The 24,221-nt window shown below is 47.4% G+C and overlaps 1 protein-coding gene across 1 annotated transcript in view; it reads right to left on the minus strand.

Annotated features, from left to right (window-relative positions):
* The window catches only part of WDR64 (WD repeat domain 64), a 2,246,160-nt gene that overhangs the window by 337,463 nt on the left and 1,884,476 nt on the right, over positions 1-24,221 (minus strand). The window contains exon 30 of the mRNA XM_086925751.1: positions 9,047-9,156. Coding sequence (XP_086781877.1) covers positions 9,047-9,156 — 110 coding nt within the window. The remainder of the gene's footprint in view (positions 1-9,046; positions 9,157-24,221) is intronic.

A 24,221-nucleotide genomic window follows, 5' to 3' on the forward strand; every position in this document is an offset into this window, starting at 1 on the left:
TATTTCTCTTCGTTTCAAACTCCTAACGTTGCTCAAAGTTTTTGGCGCTGCCTCAGATTTTCAGATCTTGTACATCTGGGGCAGTGTCAAAAAGCAATGGGTGTTTCGGTGGAATGCCCCCAGCAACAACCCTTACACGCCCTTTTATGCTAAGTGATGCCTGTAAAGGGGCTGTATTTACAAGGTGGTGTTAAGCCACAAAAAGTGGCTTTAAGCCGATTGTAAATATGGAGAAAGGAATAGGGTCACCAGAACGTCGCTGAAGGAGACGCGCTGGTGGCGCTATCCCTTTGTAAATATACCCTATACCCCTGCATTTCTCTCTTACAAGGATGTCCGATGGTTGTACCATGAAGGTTCTAACCTTCTCAAATTAGGTGCAAATATCACTTATTTTGTCCAGCATTAATAGCGTAGTGGAAGAAAATGTTTCAGAAAATCAGCATGAAAAGGTAGGCAACCTTAGAATATCTAATCTCTGTATAATTCTAGGTTTTAATTCTAAAAACTCATTAGAAGTCATGACATTTGCAACTTGATTTTCTTAGTGTTCCGATGGCCACGCTTTCATTGGCAACATTCTAGATAATATTCTTCATTCCAATGCTGGCTGGTATGAAAATGGTGTGATTTTTTTATTTTACTTTAAGAAGCGTTATCATTGAAAGGTAAGAGTAGTTGAGGTATTCCTTAATATTTATTTATTTTGAATCTGTAATTCTGCATCTGATTTATGGCATAAACAACAATAAAACTGTACAAATAAAAAAGGAAACAACAGCTTTGAGTGATGAGATGGAGTTTTAAATATGTCTTGTTGATTGAAAATTGACTATTTGATATTGCTTTATAGATGCTGCTGAGAGTTAAACTGAAGTTGAAAGCCCCCTCTCTGTGTTGCAGATGTGAGCCTGTCATGCGGAAACTTTCAGACAAAAATGTGTTTTTAACACTGATCCGAAGAATTTTCGTGTTGCATGGTTAAAGATGGAGAACAAAATATACCAAAGTGGGAGTGCTACCTCGAACCACGTGTGTGAAAGCGTATGCTATAAATTATTTGTGAAACAAACATGACAGCATGGATGAGGTCATGAGCAGTGCCAGCAAAAGTTCTGTGTTTTCAGGTTTTTGCATTGCAATCATAATGTCGCATCAATTTCAGGGGGGGAAACTTCTGTTTTCTAACTAGTGATTTATCTTCTGAGTAAAGAACAAAATCATTGCATTAGTTAAATATATAGGGGGTGATTCTAATGGCGGGCGGATCGCCACCGCGTGGCCTGCGGTGGTGATCCGCCCGCTGTCCCAACTTGATTTACCCTCGCTATATTATTATGTTGTGGGTTATCGGGGCAGAGTGAAAGTCTGTCCGGCGCTTTTCCGCCGGTTGGCTGGGCGGAGCTGGGACATAATATGGTGGCGGTGACTGGAGGGCACCACCATCCATATTATGATGCCTGGTTAAAAAGGCCTTTCCATGGTGGCGATGCCGCCATGAGAAGGCTGGCAGGGATGTGCTTTGGGGGCCCATTGTAGGTTCCCAGGGGGGGGGTATGGGCGGTGCACCTGGGGTATACCCATGGTACCCAAATGCATTCCCATGCACAAGGTGGCACGCACTGTGCAGTGCCTGCTACGTTGTGCATGGGAATGCACAATATGTCAATTTGGCATTGTGGCGGGTGCTGCTGCGGGTGGTCGCATCCTAATCAGCGGTGCGGGACCCCCACACATATGGCGGGCGTCCCCAGCACCATGAGGACGCGGACGGACTAATGGGCCTAATAACGTGCTACTTTGATCCTGGCCCAAGCAAGGAATTATGTGCACAGCCTTTGGTTGAGTGACTCATGCCCTGTGGCAACAGAACCCCCTCTGCATGAGCAGCATAGCTTTTGGTAATGCCATGTGCCCAGCCTGTGTTCTCTGAACTCCAGAATCTTCAGCCATGTCCAATGAGCTCTGGTTTCCACTTCATTCACCCCATAAGGTGATGGAGGAAATTAAGTGGCAAATTGAGCTTGTTGGTGCAGTTTTATCATATTGCTCTGTTGTTCTGTGTTGTTATGCACTGCTCCTTAGATATATTTTTGTGTTTCTGAAGACAGGTTCCTGATGAGAAGCTGAAGCCTGTATATGTTTTTATGGTGCCTCTTGCAGTTCAGGGTTATCCGTCTCTCTTGAGAGCAACTTCCATGGCCAATTCAGATTTTGACTTGGACTAAGAGCTCAAGTCCGTCTGAAGTAACATAAATATTTTTACTATTATTTCTAGATGTCGGAAGGGTACATGTGTTAGTGTTCCTTGCACGTTGTTGCCTCATGCTTGCTGCCTGAGCACCACAAGTTACATTTGTCTTTATTAGTTCACACAGTGTTTAAACCCTGACAACCTGCTGTGCTGTGCCTTGAAAAGTGGGCGAAAACACCTCAAGAAACTGAAATTCTACCAGTGACAACTTGGAGGATCCAGACCTTGCATTGAAAGTTACTGACGTCACCATTATTAACACTGTCTGCATCTACTATATCATCTCTTATGGATGTGTTATGGTTGCAGGCTGGAAACACATTGCTTATTGGTATTGACAGTGCTACCAAACTTCCTTTGTCGAGTTTGAGAACTTGAAATAAAGTTAATGTGAGGAATTTATGGGAAGTTGTATCAGCCAGAAGTACAGTCACAGAGTAGACTGTCAGAAAAATAGATTGAGAAGAATCTGATCCATGAATAGAAACATGCAATTTGGGCTCATCATTAGATCACACTTACTGCAAAGCTCATATGGCCGAGATACCCGCCACCCCCTCTCAACACAATCCCCAAGAATTGGGAAACCGGAAACAGTTCTTGAACTTTTGGAAGGCGGGAAGGGAGTCACCCTTCCCGGCCGTATTTATTAAAATATGAAACAAAAGAAAACATTAAAATAACAGTTTCATATAATGTACAATTTCATTTCCACATTACGATGTTTGGCTAACCTTAACAGATCTCTAATACAAAGGTTCTCCTAGCCGAACTAACATCCTACAAAACATTTGACTTGAAATTGTACATCCTAACGTTAAGGGCCAACGGCAAGGTCGTAACCGGTGTCAGATCCCTAAACCAGAGATACCCCCCTCACTTGTGAGAGGAGCGACCGCACAGAGGCGTACCTCAAGTGCATCTACCAATTTCCCTTTGTACTTGACGGGGGCCCCAATAAACTCGACGCCATTTAACGGTCGTTCGAGGACTCGTGTGAGGTGTCTAAAAAGGTAGCGTAAACCCCCTCCCACACCCCACACAACTTACCCATCTGCCGTCGCAGATGTCCTGGCCCCGGGAAATTCCCGGGGCCAAGAAGAAGTCGTCTACCAGTGGTCACCAAATCATTGCCCCCGAGATGTACTATGACTACAGACGGCGGTGACCTTGTCCGCCCTAACAAACCCTCGAAAAATGATCGAAACTGGTCAATACAGAGCCCGCCCTTTCCGTAGAAGGACACACTGTACCCGTATTCCCCAGCCACGTGAATCATGTCACCTGCTTTGAATACGTCCGCGGCACGCCTCACGTATGAGTGGCCCACGACCCACACCTCCTTTTTCACAGCCGGTAATGTCTGACCGCTGGCCCCCCGGTGTCGGGTCGACTGGACAGTCCGCCCCGCCTCGTAGGCTTGCGCAACTGAAAACCAAACAAAAACAAGAAGCGTGAGTACATCGTTACGGCTTCACAACATGTGCAACCGCACATACCTCTTATAACAGTTCGAGGACCAACGCCCCACACGTTTTACTTGTTCAACATTCAGACCCCTGGCTGTAGCTTCCGTAGCAGCCCCTATCCGAAAGGAATGGGTCCCAAAGTCGCCGGGGTTCAAGCCCGCGGCAGAAATCGACATCGCAAGCACCCGCTGAAACTGAAACCTCGTCAGTGGGGTGGCGTCAGCGTGTCTTAACAAGGTCCCCCCCCATGCTGCCACCCTCTGCGCTAAATATTCCTCTACGCACACAACAGGGCACATGGCAGACCCGGGGATCCTCTGGATGATTACGCAGTCCCCGATTGCATCCTGATCGGATTTGGACCTGACAAACGAGACCGTCATCGTCTCCTCCCTGACCTGAATGTGTTCCCGGCACAGTCCCCCCATCGTATCCTGCTTGTTCTTTGCCACTAATTCGCTTACCCGCATAGCCCCATGGAATGCTAATGCAAATGCGGCTCGGAACAACACTGCTTCGTACTGGGATGAACATGTTACCGGTAGCACGGATAATAACAGGGCCAACCTATCCAGACCTATCGGGTGCCTATCGTCTACTCTGCGACCCTCAAGGCGTTGCCACCCACGTAGCGCTTTCTGCACAACGAAAGACGCTGTCGGGTCCTGGATCCCATGAGCCCTTGCCATGAAGGAAATGGCGGCCCGATGCCTCTGGGCCGTAGCTACTGACTTGCCTGCGTGACGTAACGAGAGCAGAAATCTTACTACACACTCTTCCAGACCCCAAAGCTCCCTCCCGGCAGTACCCAAAAAGGCCCAATAGGAACGGAACGCCCCTTCATATGCCTTCCTCGTCCTGGGTGCTAAACTCTCTCCCACGAGGTCTTGTAGTTCGGGGCACCGAGAGACCAGAGAGCTTCGGGAAAGGGTGCCGCCACCGGGTCCGCTGTGGGCAGAAAACCCCAGAAGGCCTGCATACGGAAACGAGAGAGCGCATCAGCCGCTTGGTTCATCACCCCCGTCACGTGTCGCGCCCTAAACAGTACATTTAGTCGCATGCACAACAACACAATTTCCTTGAGCAGTCTCAGAATCAATTTGCAACGTGCTGCCTGACTATTGATACACTCAACCACGGTCATGTTATCAGACCAGAACACCACAGAGTGATCCCTAAACCCTTCTGGCCATGTTGTTAAGGCCACCAGAATGGGGAACAGTTCGAGAAAAGCAATGTTACTCGTCAACCCGCACTCATGCCACTATGACGGCTATTTTTGAGCCGACCATTGTGTCCCCAATATGGCGCCAAAACCCATACTCCCCGCCGAATCTGTCCATAGCCCCAACTCCTTGGAAGACACTGCTGGTTTATTCCAGACAATTCGACCATTGAAATCCGCCAGGAATGCAATCCAAATGCGCATGTCCTGGCGAACCTCTGCCGAGAGTCTCGTCCGATGATGTCCTTCCTTCAAGCCGACCATGGACTGTGCAATCGAGCGGGAAAAGGGGCGTGCCATCGGCATTACTCTTAGGGCAAAATTCAACTGACCAACCACCTGTTGCAATTGATGCAAGTTCACTTTCGTTGCACGAATACATGTCTCAAGGGATAACCTGAATTTTAACACTTTTTCTTTAGGTAAACGAAAACAACCTTCCACCGAGTCGAGCTCGATCCCCAGAAACTCGATCAAGGTCGAGGGACCCACCGTCTTACCTGGCGCCAATGGCACACCAAATTGATTCATTAGGACACAAAATTCATGTAAGGCCTGTCCACACTCAGAATCCCCGGCTGCCCCCAGAAACAGAAAGTCATCGAGATAGTGCATAACATGTTGAAAACCTGTCTTCCTCGTGAATACCCACTGCAGAAAACAACTGAATTTCTCGAAATAGGCACATGAAATCGAGCATCCCATTGGCATACATTTATCCATGTAATAGCGACCCTGAAACTGAAAACCAAGGAGACGCTGATCGTCTGGGTGTACCGGGAGCAACCGGAACGCTGACTCGATGTCCGATTTGGCCATCAGCGTCCCGGGCCCCAGGCGATTCAACATGGCAACGGCCTCATCGAAAGATGCGTACCGCACCGAACATACTTTCGGGTCTATCGCGTCATTCACGGAAAGACCATGTGGGGCTGACAAATTATGTATCAGCCGAAACTCACCCGGGTCCTTCTTGGGAACCACCCCCAGAGGAGAACACACAAAATTAGCCACTGGTGGCAAATCGAATGGACCGGCGACACGACCTCGAGTCACCTCTTTCCCAATCTTTACCTGCACCACTGCCGTATGCTGTAAGACCGACATTTGATTCTTACAGTCCGGTACCCCCTGAAAATCCCCCACTGGGATGCGGAAACCATATGAAAACCCGTTCCGTAACACCCCAGCGGAAGCATGATCTGGGTATTCGCTGAGCCAAGGAATCATTGCCATGGTATCAATCGGGGTCGGTAAAGGCGCCCCTCGGACTATATTAGACCTGTTTGGCGCCTCCCTTACCACCGTTATCACCCGTTTTGGCTCTGCACATGGACTCAGGATGGGATGGCTGCCCGCACCCCCCACACTCATGTCTGAATTTACATGACCCCTGGGGCCTGGTACATTTGCTCCTGTTAAAATTCCAACAGATCCCCCTTTTACCTGTGTTGCCACTCGGCTTCGTGTGGAACTCGTTACCTGCACCCGTCCGAAAGGGCGTCCCAGAGTTTTGGCGGGAGGATTCCCCCCCGTTACTCCCTACTAATGGCACCTTCAACATCCCTGTACTCTCCATTTTTTGCCAAGACACAGAATCATAGCAATCCCAAGACAACAACGGGTTGTGTTCTTTAGCTTTCCTAAACAGATTATCATAGCAGAACCACTGATTGCCCCCATATGCCACAGAATACTCCATAATACGTGACTGATAAATGGGTAACTCGGTCAACAACTCAGGCCTGCGCTCCCCCATGATGGAAGTAAAAATTCCCCACGCTCTGCCCCAAGTACCAATGGTCTCGTCAACCTTAAAGGCGGCCATTTTTGCGCGCCAAACACACGGATGCATGAGCTCCTTTTGACTCTTTACATGCTCGATCTCGTAATGGTCGGTAAGCAATGAAAACATGTTTACATATTTATCCGCCCAAATCAATTCCTTGACTTCTAGTGGGACGTGCTGGGCAATCTTCTCCTTTCGAGAAGGTGCAGACTCTCCCCCCACAATCGGCAATGGCCGCTTACCTGAAGTAGACCCCACGCTTGTCGCCGAACTTGGGCCTGCTGTACTTCCAACCGCCGGGACCTGTGGGGGAACAGAAGATGGCGTCTTCGCAGCCTCCCTAGATTCCCGCAGTTGCCTCATCACTGCCCGGGCGTCGTCAGCCGTGGCGCCCTCGCTATCGTTTCCCAACCACGCTGCCAATTGTGCCGCTAACTCGGGGGGCATATCCTCCCTGTTCGCAGGGGTGACCACCACAGGGATTGGATTTCCCTCCTTTGGCGCCGGGGTTGGCTCCTCTCGTGGCGCTTCGGGAACCGGGGTCTCCCCCCCAAGTGCTCCCCTTCTGGGCCTCTTGCTTTTCCCCCCGGGAATTGTTCCCTGTAAAGGCCGTTTCGGTCCTCCCTCCCCGTCCTTAGCCTCAACCTTTCTCTTCAGATCGGCTATCTCCTTCATGAGTATGCGGAGCATCTCCTCGGTACCGACCCGCTTTCCGACCTTCTTGGGCATCCTTAGACGGGATATCTGTAAGACAAAAAAGAGGGATTACAACGCTCAAAATTGCTCTTCGTTCCGTCTCGAGCTCACGTGCAGCGGGGAGGTGCAGCTTCAGAGCACAGGAACAAGAGGATGCTTTCTTGGCTTCCGCTCCTTTTATCCGTCTTCAGGGTGGGCGTGAACCCGCCCCCGCCTGCCTCCGAGGGCGTGGCCGGCCGCGTCGGTGTCTAGGCCAGCCCACTCTAGGGCGGGAAAAAGGCGCGCCCCGGCTACGCCGCTTCGGGCATACCAGCCGAGACTCGCCTCCCGCCCAAGATGGCTTCCCGGGGGGATCGTGGTACTCCACCATACGTTCGGGGGGACCGATTGGTCGCCCCTTTCCAAGAGAAAACCCCTGGCAGATACACAAAGGGGAAATCCTTTGCCTTGCACCTATCCCATGAACAATGCTGTGCGATACGATCATAACTTGCTGCTTTGCTTTGACGCAATATAGCAGGTTGCATTGAAACCTTAGATATAAGAGAATATATTTTGATTTACTTTTGACTAGTGAAGCTCATTGTGTTGACATGTCTTTTCTTGTTGCTTTTCCTGTTCGCTTACATTCTCATTATATTGTTTTCTTTCTTGTTGGATTCAGCCACTTGCTTTGCTCTCATCTTATCTTTTGGATTCACTCCCGTTTAATTTCTTTTCTCTCTCATTTTTGTCCCACTGTTTACCCACATCGCCACCTTGTTTCTATTTCCTGTTAACATTATTTGAATCTATCTTTATTTTTTTCAGTCTGTTCTTCATGTAGCACATTGCAACACAGTATTATGCTATAATGTTTCCAAATCAAATGTTCTTTCCAAACATGCCCATTTATGAAAGAGCAATATTGTGGGGTTGTATAGATCTGATGAAGGCAAAACAGCCCTGCCAATTGAGCCACAACAATGATTGACCTGCATTATTACTAGAAGAGCCATTTGGGAATGATGTCTGCAGCAACATATTGTTATGTTGGTTATCAGTCAATTTTCCTGATTCATCGCATTAATCTATTTAACATTTTTAGATTAAAATATTGTGTTTGTGTGTTTGCTTCTCTTTTATTTTATTTACTCTAAATAGCAACATATAGCTCACCCAGGTTTTCAATCATTACACGGGTCTTGTGTTCAGATGTTTCATAATTGATATGTAGGTAACACAAATAAAGCAATTTACCCTTAGTGAATCCCTGATTGTTTACTCCTGTATGACGGGGATGGTATAGAATCAGCTTGTTAGGCCCTATATAGAGGCTCTAGTGTATGTATGTAATTTAGACTGTTTGACAATTTCCTACTTGAATTTAAAGGCGGTTGCAGGGGAAATGTTTTGTCAAGCAATTTAATTCCCTAAATCCCATACACTTGCATATTGGGTCTCCAAACAGTCATTTGTGCCATGAGTTCTGGTAACAGAAAGTACTGATATGTCTAACCTTTAACTTTAGGGAATCGAGACCACAGCTGGGAAATCATCCATAATAAAATGCATTAGTTCACATTGCTAATATTAACTACCATGGACACAATACCAAGGTTCTTACACAGTACCTCACAGATCCATCAGTCGAGGCGGATATAACCACTTTCTTCTCTGCTTGGTAAAAAACACTGATCACTTTTGAAGAGTGAGCTTGCCAACAGAGTTGCTGTGCTATAATCTGTAGGGATGTAAGAAGAAAATATTAAATATTTCCGCACAAAGAAGAAGTTATGTAGCATCATACTTGTTTACATGAGCATTGTTCATTCAAGTAGCAGTATCCTAATCTTTTAAATCTTTGTTCACCTAAGAGAATACGCTAGATGGTTTTTAAGGAATGATCAGTTTCCTAATTCTGAACAGTCTGTGCACAAACAGGAGGAAGGCATTCAGAGTGGTCAGTGTAGGTAAGCAAACAGTGGTGGAGTCTCCCTTATCTATTATTCAGGAACCTCAGTTTCTTTTTTCTTTTTGTTTGTAAACCTTTTTATTGATTTTTTCTGATGCAGACAGAGTATACCTGCATAAACAACAGCCTTTGCAGTTATTCATCAATCAGTTACATTAAATTGCCAGTATGGTGATCAAGTGGGTGTCCTGAGTGTTTGGGAGTGTTTATTGTCGTTCGTACGTCGTTTATGTGTACTTGAGTGTACTGGATCTGTAGTGATGCGCTTGGTTGTTAGGATCCCATCAGAGTAACACTGCCTCAGTTGTGGGTAGTGTGTGAGTGTCGTTTTTAACAAACCAACTGCAGTGGTAACCTGGGGGGTGGAATCAGGGATGAGGTGCAGGGCTGTGACTTTGTGTGTTCTTCGCAAAAAACACAGTTGATGGACAGAATGTAGAACAATGTCATACATTCACCCCAGTACAAGGATCTGGGCCTAAATCCATCGTTTTTTTTGCACTCCACACCACCCTGGCTATATGCAAATCAGCTCTGACCCTGTGCCTCATGGGAACAGTCCAGTCCGAACTACCAAGCCATGTCTTTCCCAGACTGGAATCAAGCATCCAAGGACCGGTTTCTGGCTATCAGCCTTCATCAGCCTGGATAGCTTGACTCCAGTGGTGTGGAGAGCCTGGGACTCACGTCTGAGTATACCCAGCAGACTCGGGGTGAAAATTGCAAAAAACACAATTGATGGACAGAATGTAGAACAATGTCATACATTCACCCCAGTACAAGGATCTGGGCTTAAATCCATCGTTTTTTTGCACTCCACACCACCCTGGGTTAGACACTGGCTATATGCAAATCAGCTCTGACCCTGTGCCTCATGGGAACAGTCCAGACCGAACTACCAAGCCATGTCTTTCCCAGACTGGAATCAAGCATTCAAGGACCGGTTTCTGGCTATCAGCCTTCATCAGCCTGGATAGCTTGACTCCAGTGGTGTGGAGAGCATGGGACTCACGTCTGAGTATACCCAGCACACTCGGGGTGAAAATTGCAAAAAACACAGTTGATGGACAGAATGTAGAACAATGTCATACATTCACCCCAGTACAAGGATCTGGGCCTAAATCCATCGTTTGTTTGCACTCCACACCACCCTGGGTTAGACACTGACTATATGCAAATCAGCTCTGACCCTGTGCCTCATGGGAACAGTCCAGTCCGAACTACCAAGCCATGTCTTTCCCAGACCGGAATCAAGCATCCAAGGACCGGCTGATAGCCAGAAACCGGTCCTTGGATGCTTGATTCCGGTCTATGAAAGACATGGCTTGGTAGTTCGGGCTGTACTGTTCCCATGAGGCACAGGGTCAAGGCTGATTTGCATATAGCCATTGTCTGACCTAGGGTGGTGTGGTGTGGAGTGCAAAAAAACGATGGATTTAGGCCCAGATCTTTGTACTGGGGTCAATGTAAGACATTGTTCTGCATTTTGTCCATCAACTGTGTTTTTTGCAATTTTCACCCTTTGTGTGTTCTTCAGCACTGTGGGCTTCACCAGGGGTCACTCCCTCAACACGGCGTGTGCAGGCTGTGTATGGGTGAGGAGGGGGTGGTGGGTTCCCCCTGAGCATTAATGCATGGGATGAGAGGGGTTGTGGGACGTTGCTGTGTCTGAGTGGCTGTCGGGGATACAGTGGGTGTCCCATGTGCCTGCTTGAACTCGTACAGGGGAGCTGCCCATTCCATGGAGATGGGATTGAGGAGTGTTTATCTCGTCTCCTCTAGTCTGATCAGTTCTTCTTCCGCCGCACGCCATTTTATGATTGCTCCCCTCCACGCTTCTATCAGGGACCTCTAGGAGATCGCCAGTGTATTGCGATGCTTTGTTTCGCTAAGAATAGGGCTAGCAGTGCGAATTGTGTGTCTATATTTTCTTTTTCTGGCATTTAAAAATATTCCCAGGGCACATGTCTCCCATGTATTAAAGCTTGTCAGGCAAGTGATTGTTTGTATTGTGGTGTGTATTTTTAACCAGTAGAGCTGTAGTTCCGGGCAAGTCCAGAGCATGTGCACAGATGTAGCGCTTTGCTGGCAGCAGTGAGGGCATTCGAATTGCACTGAAGGTTAAAAACGCTAAAGCCCCACAGGGGTGAGATACGCCAGATGTAGTATGTTAAATTGAATATTTTTGAAGCGCTAGTTGCGCAATACTTTATAATGGTGTTCTAGAGCTGTGAGCCATTCTTTGTCATGAAGTGCCCAGCTAAATTCTTCTTCCCATTCCTCTCGGAGCCTCGTTGGCGGTGCAGGCTTGAGTTCTATGATGGATTTCTCTATCCATGTGATTAGGTGGCGTTCCGTGCCCATGCTTATTATTGTATGTAGAGTGGGGTATGTTTGTGGTTCCATGTTTTCCTACAGTTGGAAATGAGCTGCCTGTGTAGTAGGGATTGCCCCAGGGGAGCCCGCTCCCCTCCATCAGACACTCAAAGGAGGCTAGTTGGCCCTCCATGAACAGTGCTCTACTTATGTGAGGGCATATTCTGTCCAGACCTGCACCTCCCGGGAGATGTAATGGTCACCCCCCTTGGAGAGACCTGCCAGAGGTAATAGTGGGGAGTACAGCGGCGTGGCGCGGAAGAGGCAGTTGCGTCTAAGCAAGCAGGACCTCACTACTTTCACCAGGATGGGATGGTCCGGATTCGGTTTAGTGCCTGAGAGAAGAAGTCTATGTATTGTAGGGATCATCAGGGGTCCTGATTGTGTGTCCGTTTCTTCTATTTGACCCCACGCTGTCCAGCGTGATAGCCATTGTAATTGAGCTTCGAGTTCAAGTTCAAGTTCGGGTATTTGTATAGCGCACTGCTCACCCAGAGGGTCTCAAGGCGCTTGGGTAAGGGGTTCATTATTTGTCGAATAGCCAGGTTTTAAGTTCTTTTCTGAAGAAGATGTGGTTTTGAGTAAGGCGGAGGTGAGTGGGGAGTGAGTTCCAGGTCTTGGCGGCAAGGAAGGAGAAGGATCTGCCACCCATGGTGGATTTTCGGATGCACGGGACAGCGGCGAGGGCTTGATTGGACGATCTTAGTTGGCGGGTGGGTTTGTAGAAGGACAGTCGAGTGTTGAGGCATTCGGGTCCTAGATTGTAGAGGGCCTTGTGTGCGTGGGTGAGAAGGCGGAATGTAATTCTTTTGTTGACGGGAAGCCAGTGGAGGTCTTTTAGGTGTCCGGTGATTTGATCTTGGCGAGGGATGTCTAATGTTAGTCTCGCTGATGCGTTTTGGATGCGTTGGAGTTTTTTCTGTAATTTTGCTGTGATTCCGGTGTATAGTGTGTTACCATAATCCAGTCGACTTGTGACCAGTGCGTGGGTGACAGTCTTTCTTGTCTCGAGGGGGATCCAACGGAAGATCTTTTTGAGAATGCGAAGTACGTTGAAGCAGGAGGATGAGACTGCGTTGACTTGTCTGGACATCGAAAGAGAGGAGTCTAGGATGAAGCCAAGGTTACGTGCATGGTCGGTGGGTGTGGGTGCTGTGCCCAGAGCAGAAGGCCACCAAGAGTCGTCCCAGGCAGAGGGGGAAGATCCTAGGATGAGCACCTCCGTTTTGTCTGAGTTGAGTTTTAGGCGGCTATGTTTCATCCATTCGGCTACTTCTTTCATGCCTTCGTGAAGATTGGTTTTGGCGGTGTTGGGGTCTTTGGTGAGGGAAAGGATCAGCTGGGTGTCGTCGGCGTAAGAGATGATGTTAAGGTTGTGTTGACGCGCGATGGAGGTGAGTGGTCTCATGTAAACGTTGAAGAGGGTGGGACTGAGTGAAGATCCTTGTGGTACTCCGCAGATGACTTCAGTGGCCTCTGATTTGAAGGGGGGAAGGGTTCTCCCAGCAAGGAATGAGGTGATCCAGTCCAAGGCTTTTCCTTGTATTCCGATGTTGCTGAGGTGTTGTATAAGGGTGCTGTGGCAGACTGTGTCGAAAGCGGCGGAGAGTTCGAATAGAATGAGGGCCACTGTTTCACCATTAGGCTTCGAAGGATGGGGCACTTAGACCTTGGTTTCTTTTAGGTATGAACGATTTCGATAGCCATTCTTAGAGGGGAATAGTGAAAGTAGGTTGGGAGAATGAGCCAGGTGAGCTCAAAGGCAAATGGAGTAGATTATTCATTTTCCCTTTTTGTTCATAATGGAGAAAAAAGTGTGTATGAAAGTACATAGGGCCAAATGTACTATTGCTTCATTCACAAAAAGTAATCAGTAACTGTGCATCACCTTTATTGCGAATGGAATTGGATTTTGCTAACAGCCCCATGTACTAACAGATCCGTCTACAAAATAATGAACTGCAGGGTGTCACTTGATGATCCGCCTAATTTATATTCACTGTGGAGGTCACAATGTTTGACACCTTACATTGGCTGCATTCATAATGATTGCATTGCAAAGCAGAAAACACTTTTTTGTAAAGCAGCCTATTGTCCTTAATTAAATGTGTGCTTCTTACAAAGAAAAAGTTTACACTTTTGGAAAACTTTAGAGGGAACAGGCAGTGGTGCCTTGGTCTATTGCCTACTAGCCATGAGGCTACCAACCAAGTAACAGAGGAAGGGGTACCAAGGGTGACTCTTCCCTCCTTTGAATCAGTTACCACCTCCTTTGAAGAGTCAGTAACTTTTCAATAGTTTAAGACTGGATTTGTGGTTGTAAACCATGGATTCACACAATTGCGAAAAACAATTGAGGGAATGTACCTTTCACTCCCCTTCCAAAATGCTATATGGTGTGGGTGGCAGAATCCATTTTACAAGTTGGAAACATGTTCCAACTAGCAAAATGGACTGTGTACATTTCAGAAAGAAATTCGTACAACCCTGGTTGCATAGCCTGCAGTTTTGCAAATTACATCACTTGCAAGCACAAAATAGTTCTGTACATCTCGCGCATGGTTACTTCTCTGACACTGAATGTTACAAAGCTTGCTGATCCACTGCTGGAAGATGCAAAGCTCCCTAATGGATGCATGACTGTAAAGTACACATCTCCCTACTTTATTTTTATCTGAAAAATTTAACATCATCCTCCTTGACCCATTCCTAAAAAGCAGTACTAATTAGAAAGTACTTAAAAAGTACGTAGCTTTCGGATTGCCAATTGGTGAAAAGTACACAGCTTTCAGGGGCAGCACAAGGCTGTAAAGTAACTTCTTCCTTATTGACTCAGGGATGAACACTGCAGCTGAAAAAAAAACTTGCTGCTTAAACTAGGCTTAGATAGTGTCTAGCTTCCTTTGGACTAACAGCTGAAAGGTACACATCTATCTAAGTGAACCATGCCTAAAAAGAACATAGGACCACATTAGTGAATGAGTATACCATCCCCTCTGCCAAACTTTAAAAAAGCTCATAGTTCCTGAGTTAATCGTATCTAAAAGGGACACAGAACTTTACTAACTTCAGGGTTGAATAATATGGGGTTTGGACAAAATATCAACAAAAAATATTGGGGTACCAAAATATAGTGTCAAGAATATTGTGATGTCAAAAATATCAGGGACAGCTCAATCAAGAGTAGGATGTATTATTTTTTATCTTGTTGTAAAAATATTGTCATATAAAATATTGCTGTATAGAATATCATTATTATATATATTTGTGTATTTTGTAATATTTTAGGGCCTAATTATGAGTTTGGTGGTAAGGGAACCCCGCCAAAGCAGTGTCGAATTCCCTGCCACATATTACGTAGTCCACCCGTCAAACTACAATGTTGGTTGTCAGTTGAAGGAAAGACTGCTGGAGTACCGCTGATGCCGCAAGCCATTTGGAGACAGCTGTGATGGCTGTAGGGGGAAAGCTGCTGTCAGAGGGAGGACAGACAAGTTCCCCTCTGCTGGAATTATGAGCTGGCTTTCTGTTGAGCCGACCGTGGTGGGAAGACCGCCTGCTTTGAGTTGGCAGAATCGAAGGAATTGGGGTGCATATTCAGTTATTTCCTTTTTTGCCCTTCAGTCTCCCACATGGATCCCTTCCTGTAAGGCCCCCTTCACAGCAGCATCTTGACCCCGAAAAGGATGACCCTGTTGGCACTGAAATCCAGGTAAGTAACACTTGTGCAGTCAAAATATACACACCTGCATTGACCTATATGACACACTGCCGCTGCCCCAGTGGTGACATGGTAATACAATGGGTGGGAGACTGCCGCTTCAGGGGTATGGCAGAAAGACTGCCAAACTCAGATTCAGGCCATTCGTTTTTTGTCGACTTTTTTATTAGTGTTTTTAGTAGAATACATTTAATATTTATGAAACTTAAGAATTCTGTTTATATACAGTTTTGGTAAGCTGTGGTAAATACAAATAATTTAATACATTTATAAATATTCCATAAAATATACATTTAAAGTAATACATGATAATAAATATTTATGAATTATAATGTTTTTATAACAGAATGTATTTATGTTTATATTTGATATGTATTATACTTTTAAAAATATAAATAAATGTTTTATTGGTTACAAGAAATTTAATTTTTACATTTATGTATATAACTGTAATTTGGAAAAAAGCCACCACTGACACATATCCCCACCGTCCACTAATACACCCCCTCCCAGTATACCCCCAAAGTTAGCAGATAGCGATGTCAGCTGGCAGTTCTGAAGCTGATGTTAGTTACAAGGGAACACACCCACTTCATGAAACATCGCATTGCACCTATATACAAATATGGGGATAAGCATAACTCCATACTCACAATAATGTTAACCCAGCCATGTTACTGAGAACATAATGACGAAGTAAATGGACGTACCAAGAAGATAGCAACCGCAATGCAATAACGACAAATATTGATTGGGTATTGTATGAAATGCTATCTCACATCTGAAAAACTGTAGATGCTAATTAATACATGTCAGTACTCTGTTTCAGAAATTGCCAAATTGTATGTGAAATGTTAAAACCCAGTAAACAAATTTAAACAAAAAAAACTAATTTGGAAAATACAATTTACTTTTTCTGATGTTTATATATATTTATGATGCTAATGTGTATTTCATAATTTTAATGAGTTAAAGTCATGTTTTTATATGCAATGTAAATATATTTTAGGATTCCCAAATATGTACTGATTTTTAAGTTTTTTGTTTATATCTTGTTACATTACTAAATATTACATATAATTAATATTATTTTAAATATCAACACATTATTTATTATGCTTTTGGTTCATGTTAAATACATGGAATTGTTCTTTTAGTAATAGTGTTTTATAAGTGATCTTTTTATTGTTATAGTTATATTGTTTTACCCGGTAGTATGTATTGGGTATGTAACTCTTTTAAAGTCCACTACATTCTTCTCTGTGGTTTTATTAGAGAGTTAATAGTATATGATAATCCTTTAGTGTACAAAACCTTCCCTAAAATGACTTTGATTGGAGAGGTAATAGTATATTTGACATTTTTGGTGTCCAACACTTTCCCCACAATGGTTTAGATTGGAGTGGGAATGGTAAATATAATGTCTTTAGCACCCACCACTTTCCTCAAAATAGTTTAGATTGGAGTGGTAATAGTAAATGCGACCATTTTAGTGCCCAACACTTTCCCCAAAATTGTTTAGATCTGAGCGGGAATAGTAAAATGTAACGCCTTTAGTGTGTGACATGTTCCTCAAAATTGGTCACATTGGAATAGGAATAGGCAATGTGATGCCTTTAGAGTCCAACACTTTTCCCAAAATGGATTACGCTGTAGTGGGAGTAGGGCATGTAGCCCCTTTAGTGTTAACACCTTTCCCAAAATTAGTTTAAATTGGAGTGGGAATAGTGAATGTTGCTCTTATGGCCTGGATACCCGTCACCCCCTCCCAACACAATCCCCAAGAATGGGAAGACGGATACAGTTCTTGAGCTTTTGGAAGGCGGGAGGGAGTTACCCTCCCGGCCGTATTTATTAAAATATGAAACAAAATTAAAACATTAAAATAACAGTTTCATATCATGTACAATTTCATATATACATTACGATGTTTATTGGCTAACCTTAACATATCTCTAATACAAAGGTTCTCCTAGCCGATTCTAAAACATCCTGTAAATGCATTTCTCAAAATTCAAATTGTACATCCTAATAATACGGGCCAACGGCAAGGTCGTAACCGGTGTCAGATCCCTAATACCAGACTCCCCCCCTTACTTGTGAGGGGCGGGCGCACAGAGGACTGTACCTCTGTGCCAACTTCCAACTTCCCTTGTCTTAACGGGGGCCCTACTTACTCGACGCCATCTTGGTGGTCGTCCGAGGACTCGTGTGAGGTGTCTAGACGGTAGCGTAGACCCCCCTCCCACCCCACACTGCTTACCACATCCGCCGTCGCGGATGTCCTGGCCCCGGGAAATTCCAAGGAGGGGACCCGTAGCCCCTCCTCCCCAGGGAGGGGTCTTGACCGCCTTCCCTTTCGGCGGTCCCATCCTTAGAAGGGTACCGCCTCCCCGTGTGAGGGGCCAATGGCCGCCTCCCCCCGGGCGCTCCCATCCATAATGGGTGGCGCCCCACCTCTAGGGATCTTCCAATTACTGCTCACCGATCATGACCTTACCGCCCGACCAAAAATAAATACGACATTCTTTAATCTACTGAGAACGACATATACAGTTATACTAGCATTTCAAGTATAAACTTTTATCTCTACAATACACTTCTTTTATCACAGCTGTGATACTCGCCTGAGTTCATGCTAAAAGAGCAACCATTTATTGTATATCAAAACATCAAACTTTATTAGAAACAACCTGAAAAAGAGACATCACACTTTATTAGAAACAACCTGAAAAAAGAGATCATATCATCATCAATCGACTTTATTGCAATACAAAACGCTGTCATCAGGGGCTGGTGGATGGGTCAAAATTGGCTCTTGTTCCGTCAAGGGCTCACGTGCAACGAGGAGGTGCAGTTTCCAAGCACAGGAACAAGAGGATGCTTCCTTCGGATTGCTGCTCCATTTATTCTTCTCCGGGAGGGCGTGGACCCTCCTCCGACCGCCTACAGGGCGTGGCCAACGGTGTAGGTGTCTAGGACAACCCCTCTTGGGCGGGAAAAAAGGCGCGCCCCGGCTACGCCGCTTCGGGCATACCAGCCGTGACACGCCTCCCGCCCAAAATGGCTTCCCGGGGGGATCGGGGCACCCGACCATACGTTCGGGGGGACCGAGTGGTCGCCCCTTTCCATATGGCCTGGATACCCGTCACCCCCTCCCAACACAATCCCCAAGAATGGGAAGACGGATACAGTTCTTGAGCTTTTGGAAGGCGGGAGGGAGTTACCCTGCCGGCCGTATTTATTAAAATATGAAACAAAATTAAAACATTAAAATAACAGTTTCATATCATGTACAATTTCATTTATACATTACGATGTTTATTGGCTAACCTTAACATATCTCTAATACAAAGGTTCTCCTAGCCGATTCTAAAACATCCTGTAAATGCATTTCTCAAAATTCAAATTGTACATCCTAACATTACGGGCCAACGGCAAGGTCGTAACCGGTGTCAGACCCCTAATACCAGACTCCCCCCCTTACTTGTGAGGGGCGGGCGCACAGAGGACTGTACCTCTGTGCCAACTTCCAATTTCCCTTGTCTTAACGGGGGCCCATACTTACTCGACGCCATCTTGGTGGTCGTCCGAGGACTCGTGTGAGGTGTCTAGAAGGTAGCGTAGACCCCCCTCCCACCCCACACTGCTTACCACATCCGCCGTCGCGGATGTCCTGGCCCCGGGAAATTCCAAGGAGGGGACCCGTAGCCCCTCCTCCCCAGGGAGGGGTCTTGACCGCCTTCCCTTTCGGCGGTCCCATCCTTAGAAGGGTACCGCCTCCCCGTGTGAGGGGCCAATGGCCGCCTTCCCCCGGGCGCTCCCATCCATAATGGGTGGCACCCCACCTCTAGGGATCTTCCAATTACTGCTCACCGATCATGACCTTACCGCCACAGGCCGGATAGTTGACCGGCTATCCGGACCCCCCACAAAGCTCCTACTAAATGTCATGGTTACGTAAACTCTTTAACCAAGCTAAGAAGTCTCCTATGAGTAAGACATTTCCCTCCCGGGACAAATGGACCCCATCCGCCAAATACATATGGTCCCCCCGGATACACCCGTGTGGAATACACTGCAATTTACCTGTACGGAACAACCTACTCAATTTGTTATTAACCTTCTTTACTGACTGGTTCAAAGCTGACACAGAGAGTGCCCCCCGCCACACCTTCCGAGGAATCATGTGTGACTATGCGATTGTGCACCCCGAAACCCTTCTTGCCAACCAACTTACTGTGGACAAAATTAACTCGAGATGCACTCGTCGACCAATGGTCACCAAATCATTGCCCCCAAGATGCACTATGATTACAGATGGCGGTGACCTTGTCCGCCCTAACAGTCCCTCAATGAAACTTTGAAACTGGTCAATACAGAGCCCGCCCCTTCCGTTGAAGGTCACCCTGTACCCGTATTCCCCAGCCACGTGAATCATGTCACCTGCTTTGAATACGTCTGCGGCGCGCCTCACGTATGAGTGGCCAACGACCCACACCACTCTTTCCTCAGCCGGTGAACTTTGACCGCTGGTCCCCAGGTGTCGGGTCAACTGCACAGTCCGCCCCGCAAAGCCTGCTCGCGAAACTGTAAACCAAACAGAAAACAAGAAGCGTGAGTGCAAGACATTAACTTCACAACATGTGCAAATGCACATACCTTTTATAACAGTTTGAGGACCAACGTCCCAACCGCTTTACTTTTTCAACACTCAGACCCCTGGCTGTAGCCTCTGTAGCAGCCCCTATCCGGAAGGAATGGGTCCCAAAATCGCCCGGGTTCAAGCCCGCCGCTGCGATTGCCATTGTTAGCACCCGCTGAAACTGAAACCTAGTCAGTGGGGTGGCGTCGGTGTGCCTCAGCAAGCTTCCCCCCCATGATGCCGCCCTCTGCGCTAAATACTCCTCAACGCATGTTACCGGGCACATGGGAGATCCCGGAATCCGCTGGACTACCACACTGTCCCCGATCGCTCCCTGATCGGTCTTGGACCTGGCAATTGAGACTACCATTGTCTCCCCCTTAATTTGAATGTGTTCTCGACACAGACCTCCCCCCGTATCCTGCTTGTTCCTCGCTACCAGTTCGCTTACCCGCATAGCCCCATGGAATGCTAATGCAAAAGCGGCCCGGAATTGCACCGTCTCTGATTGAGATGAACATGTCGCAGGGAGTACGGACAGTAACAGGGACAACCTTTCTAAACCTATCGGGTGCCTCTCATCCACTCTACGACCCTCAAGGCGTTGCCACCCACGCAGCGCCTTTTGTACCAGAAAGGACGATGTGGGGTCCTGGATGCCATGAGCCCGTGCCATGAAAGAAATGGCGGCCCGGTGCCTATTGGCCGTAGCCACTGATTTGCCTGCCTGATGTAAAGATACCAGAAATTTCAGGACATACTCCTCCTGCCCCCAGTGCTCCCCCCTATCTGAACCCAAAAAGGACCAATAGGAACGGAACGCCCTTTCATATGCCTTCCTTATCCTGGGTGCTAGACTCTCTCCCACGAGGTTTTGTAATCCGGGGCACCGAGAGACCAGAGAGCTTTGGGAAATGGTGCCGCCACCGAGTCCGCTGAGGGCAGAAAGCCCCGGAAGGCCTGCATATGGGAACGAGAGAGCGCATCAGCTGCCTGGTTTAGTACCCCTGGCATGTGTCTTGCCCTAAAGTGGATGTTTAGTCTCATACATAGCAGGACAATTTCCTTCAGCAATCTCAAAATCCATTTGCAGCGTGCTGCCTGATTATTGATACACTCAACCACGGTCATATTATCAGACCAGAACACCACAGAGCGATCACGAAACCCCTCTGGCCAAGTTTTCAAGGCCACCAGAATGGGGAACAGCTCCAGAAACCCAATGTTACCAGTGAGTCCATTATCGTGCCACCACACAGGCCAGGTTCGTGCCGACCATTGATTGCCGAATATGGCACCAAAACCTACACTCCCTGCCGAGTCGGTCCACAACCCCAGTTCTTCCGAGGAAACTGGTGGATCGGTCCACACAACACGACCGTTGAAATCCGCCAGAAATGCCAGCCATATGCGCATATCCTGGCGAACCTCTGTTGACAGTCTTGTGCGGTGGTGCCCTTCCTTGAGGCCCACCATGGCTTGTGCGATAGAACGGGAAAAGGGGCGAGCCATCGGTATTACTCTCAGGGCAAAGTTAAGCTGACCCACAGCCTGTTGTAACTGATGGAGAGTTACTTTTCTCTCGCCGAGACATATTTTGAGCGAGGCCCTGAATTTCATCACCTTCTCTTTGGGCAAGCGGAAGCACCCCTCTACAGAATCGAGCTCAATTCCCAGAAACTCGAGTGTAGTAGATGGCCCTACCGTCTTACCTGGTGCCAGTGGCACGCCAAATACCTTCATAAGATTACAGAATTCCCTCAAGGCCTGTGCACATTCCGTGTCCCCGGCTGCCCCCAGAAACAGAAAATCATCAAGATAATGCATAACATGTGTAAAGCCCGTGGCTCTTGTGAATGCCCATTGCAAAAAACTACTGAATTTCTCAAAATACGCACAAGAGATGGAGCAACCCATTGGCATACATTTATCCATGTAATAGCGTCCTTAAAAAAACATAAAACCTAGGAGACGCTGATCATCTGGGTGTACCGGGAGCAACCGGAATGCTGACTCGATATCTGATTTAGCCATCAGCGCTCCGGGCCCCAGGCAATTCAAAATGGCGACGGCCTCATCAAAGGATGCGTACCGCACCAAACAAACTCCCGGGTCAATCGCATCGTTCACCGAAAGACCCCTAGGAGCCGACAAATTGTGTATTAACCTGAACTCCCCTGGGTCCTTTTTGGGGACCACTCCCAAAGGTGAACAAACAAAATCGCCGACTGGTGGTATGTCATATGGTCCAGCAACCCGACCTCGGGCCACTTCTTTCCCAATCTTTGCCTGCACCACCGCGGTATTCTGTTGAACCGATAGTTGGTTCTTACATTGTGCTTCCCCCCGAAAATCCCCCGCCGGGATGCGGAAACCATATGAGAAACCGTCTCGCAACACCCCGGCGGAGATATGATCAGGGTATTCGTTCAGCCAAGGGATCAGTGCCATGATATCAACAGGGGTAGGTAATGGCGCCCCTCGGTCTATTTTAGACCTGTTTGGCGCCTCCTCTACCTCCCGTATCACCAGTCTTGGCTCTGCACGTACTCTCGGGTGCGAGGACTGTCCGCACCCTGCACACTCATGCCTGAACCTGCAAGATCCCTGTGGCCTAGAACACTTGCCTCTGTTAAAGCTCCAGCAGACCCCTTTCTTACCCGAGTTGCCATTATTCTTTGTGCTCTGATCACTGCTTGTACCCGCCCTAAAGGGCGCCCCCGAAGAATGGCGGGAGGGCTCAACCCCGTTCCCGCCTAAAGATGGCGACTTCGCCGTGCTCGACCTCTCAATTTTTTGCCAGGAAATGGAGTCGAAACAATCCCACGTCAGGGATGAGTCGTGCTCCTTGGACTTACGAAATATGCTATCATAACAACACCATTGATTACCCCCGTACGTTTCATAAAATTCCATGATACGTGTCTGATAAACGGCTAATTCCACCAATAATTCGGGCCTACGTTCCCCCATAATTGCAGTGAACATTCCAAACGCTCTGGCCCAATTGGCGATCGTTTCATCTACTCTGAAACCCGCCATCTTTGCGCGCCATACACTAGGATGCAAAAACTCTTTCTGGTTTTTTACATGCTCAATCTCATAGTGATCGGTCAACAAGGAAAACATGTTCACATATTTATCCGCCCAAATCCTTTCTTTCACATCAATCGGGATATGTTGTACGACTTTTTCCCTCCTTGAGGGTAACGATCCCTCCCCCGCCATCGGCAATGGCTGCTTACCTGAACCGGTAGCTGTGACCGTTGTCGTTGCCGAACCAACGCCCGATACTGGTTGTTCCTCGGGAACCTGCGGGGAAACAAGAGGACACGGTGCCTTCGCAGCATCTTTCGATTGCCGCAACTGCTTCATTATCGACCTGGCTTCTTCCGCCATGGCCCCCTCGTTCTCTCTGCCCAACCATGCCGCCAACTGGGCAGCCAGCTCAGGAGGCATATCCTCCTCGTTCACAGGAGTGACCACCACAGGGATCGGTTGTCCCGCGTTCGGGACCGGAACTGGGGCCTCGATCGGGGTGACCGGGTTCGCTGGAGGTGATTCGGGAACCGGAGCCTCCCCACCCGATGCCCCCTTCTTGGCCCTTCTACCTCTCCCGTTAGGGACTACTCCCGGCAATGCTGGTCCGATGACTCTCTTTGGTCCACCCGCACCATTCATTGCCGCCATCTGCTTCTTCATGTCCGCCATGTCCTTCATCAGCATACGAAGCATCTGGTCGGTTCCAACCTTCTTTCCGACCTTCTTGCCAGGCATCGTCCACGGATAATCCTCAAGGTCCTAGGTCAGGAAGCTTCGAATTCGCTGAAAGAAGAAACACAAAATTAAATTCTCAAAATTGGCTCCTGTTCCGCCAAGGGCTCACGTGCAACGAGGAGGTGCAGCTTCCAAGCACAGGAACAAGAGGATGCTTCCTTGGATTGCTGCTCCATTTATTCTTCTCCGGGAGGGCGTGGACCCTCCTCCGACCGCCTACAGGGCGTGGCCAACGGTGTAGGTGTCTAGGACAACCCCTCTTGGGCGGGAAAAAAGGCGCGGCGCGGCTACGCCGCTTCGGGCATACCAGCCGTG

The sequence above is a fragment of the Lissotriton vulgaris genome, chromosome 6 (genome assembly GCF_964263255.1).
Source record: "Lissotriton vulgaris chromosome 6, aLisVul1.2, whole genome shotgun sequence".
In the NCBI taxonomy this organism is placed as follows: Eukaryota; Metazoa; Chordata; class Amphibia; order Caudata; family Salamandridae; genus Lissotriton; species Lissotriton vulgaris.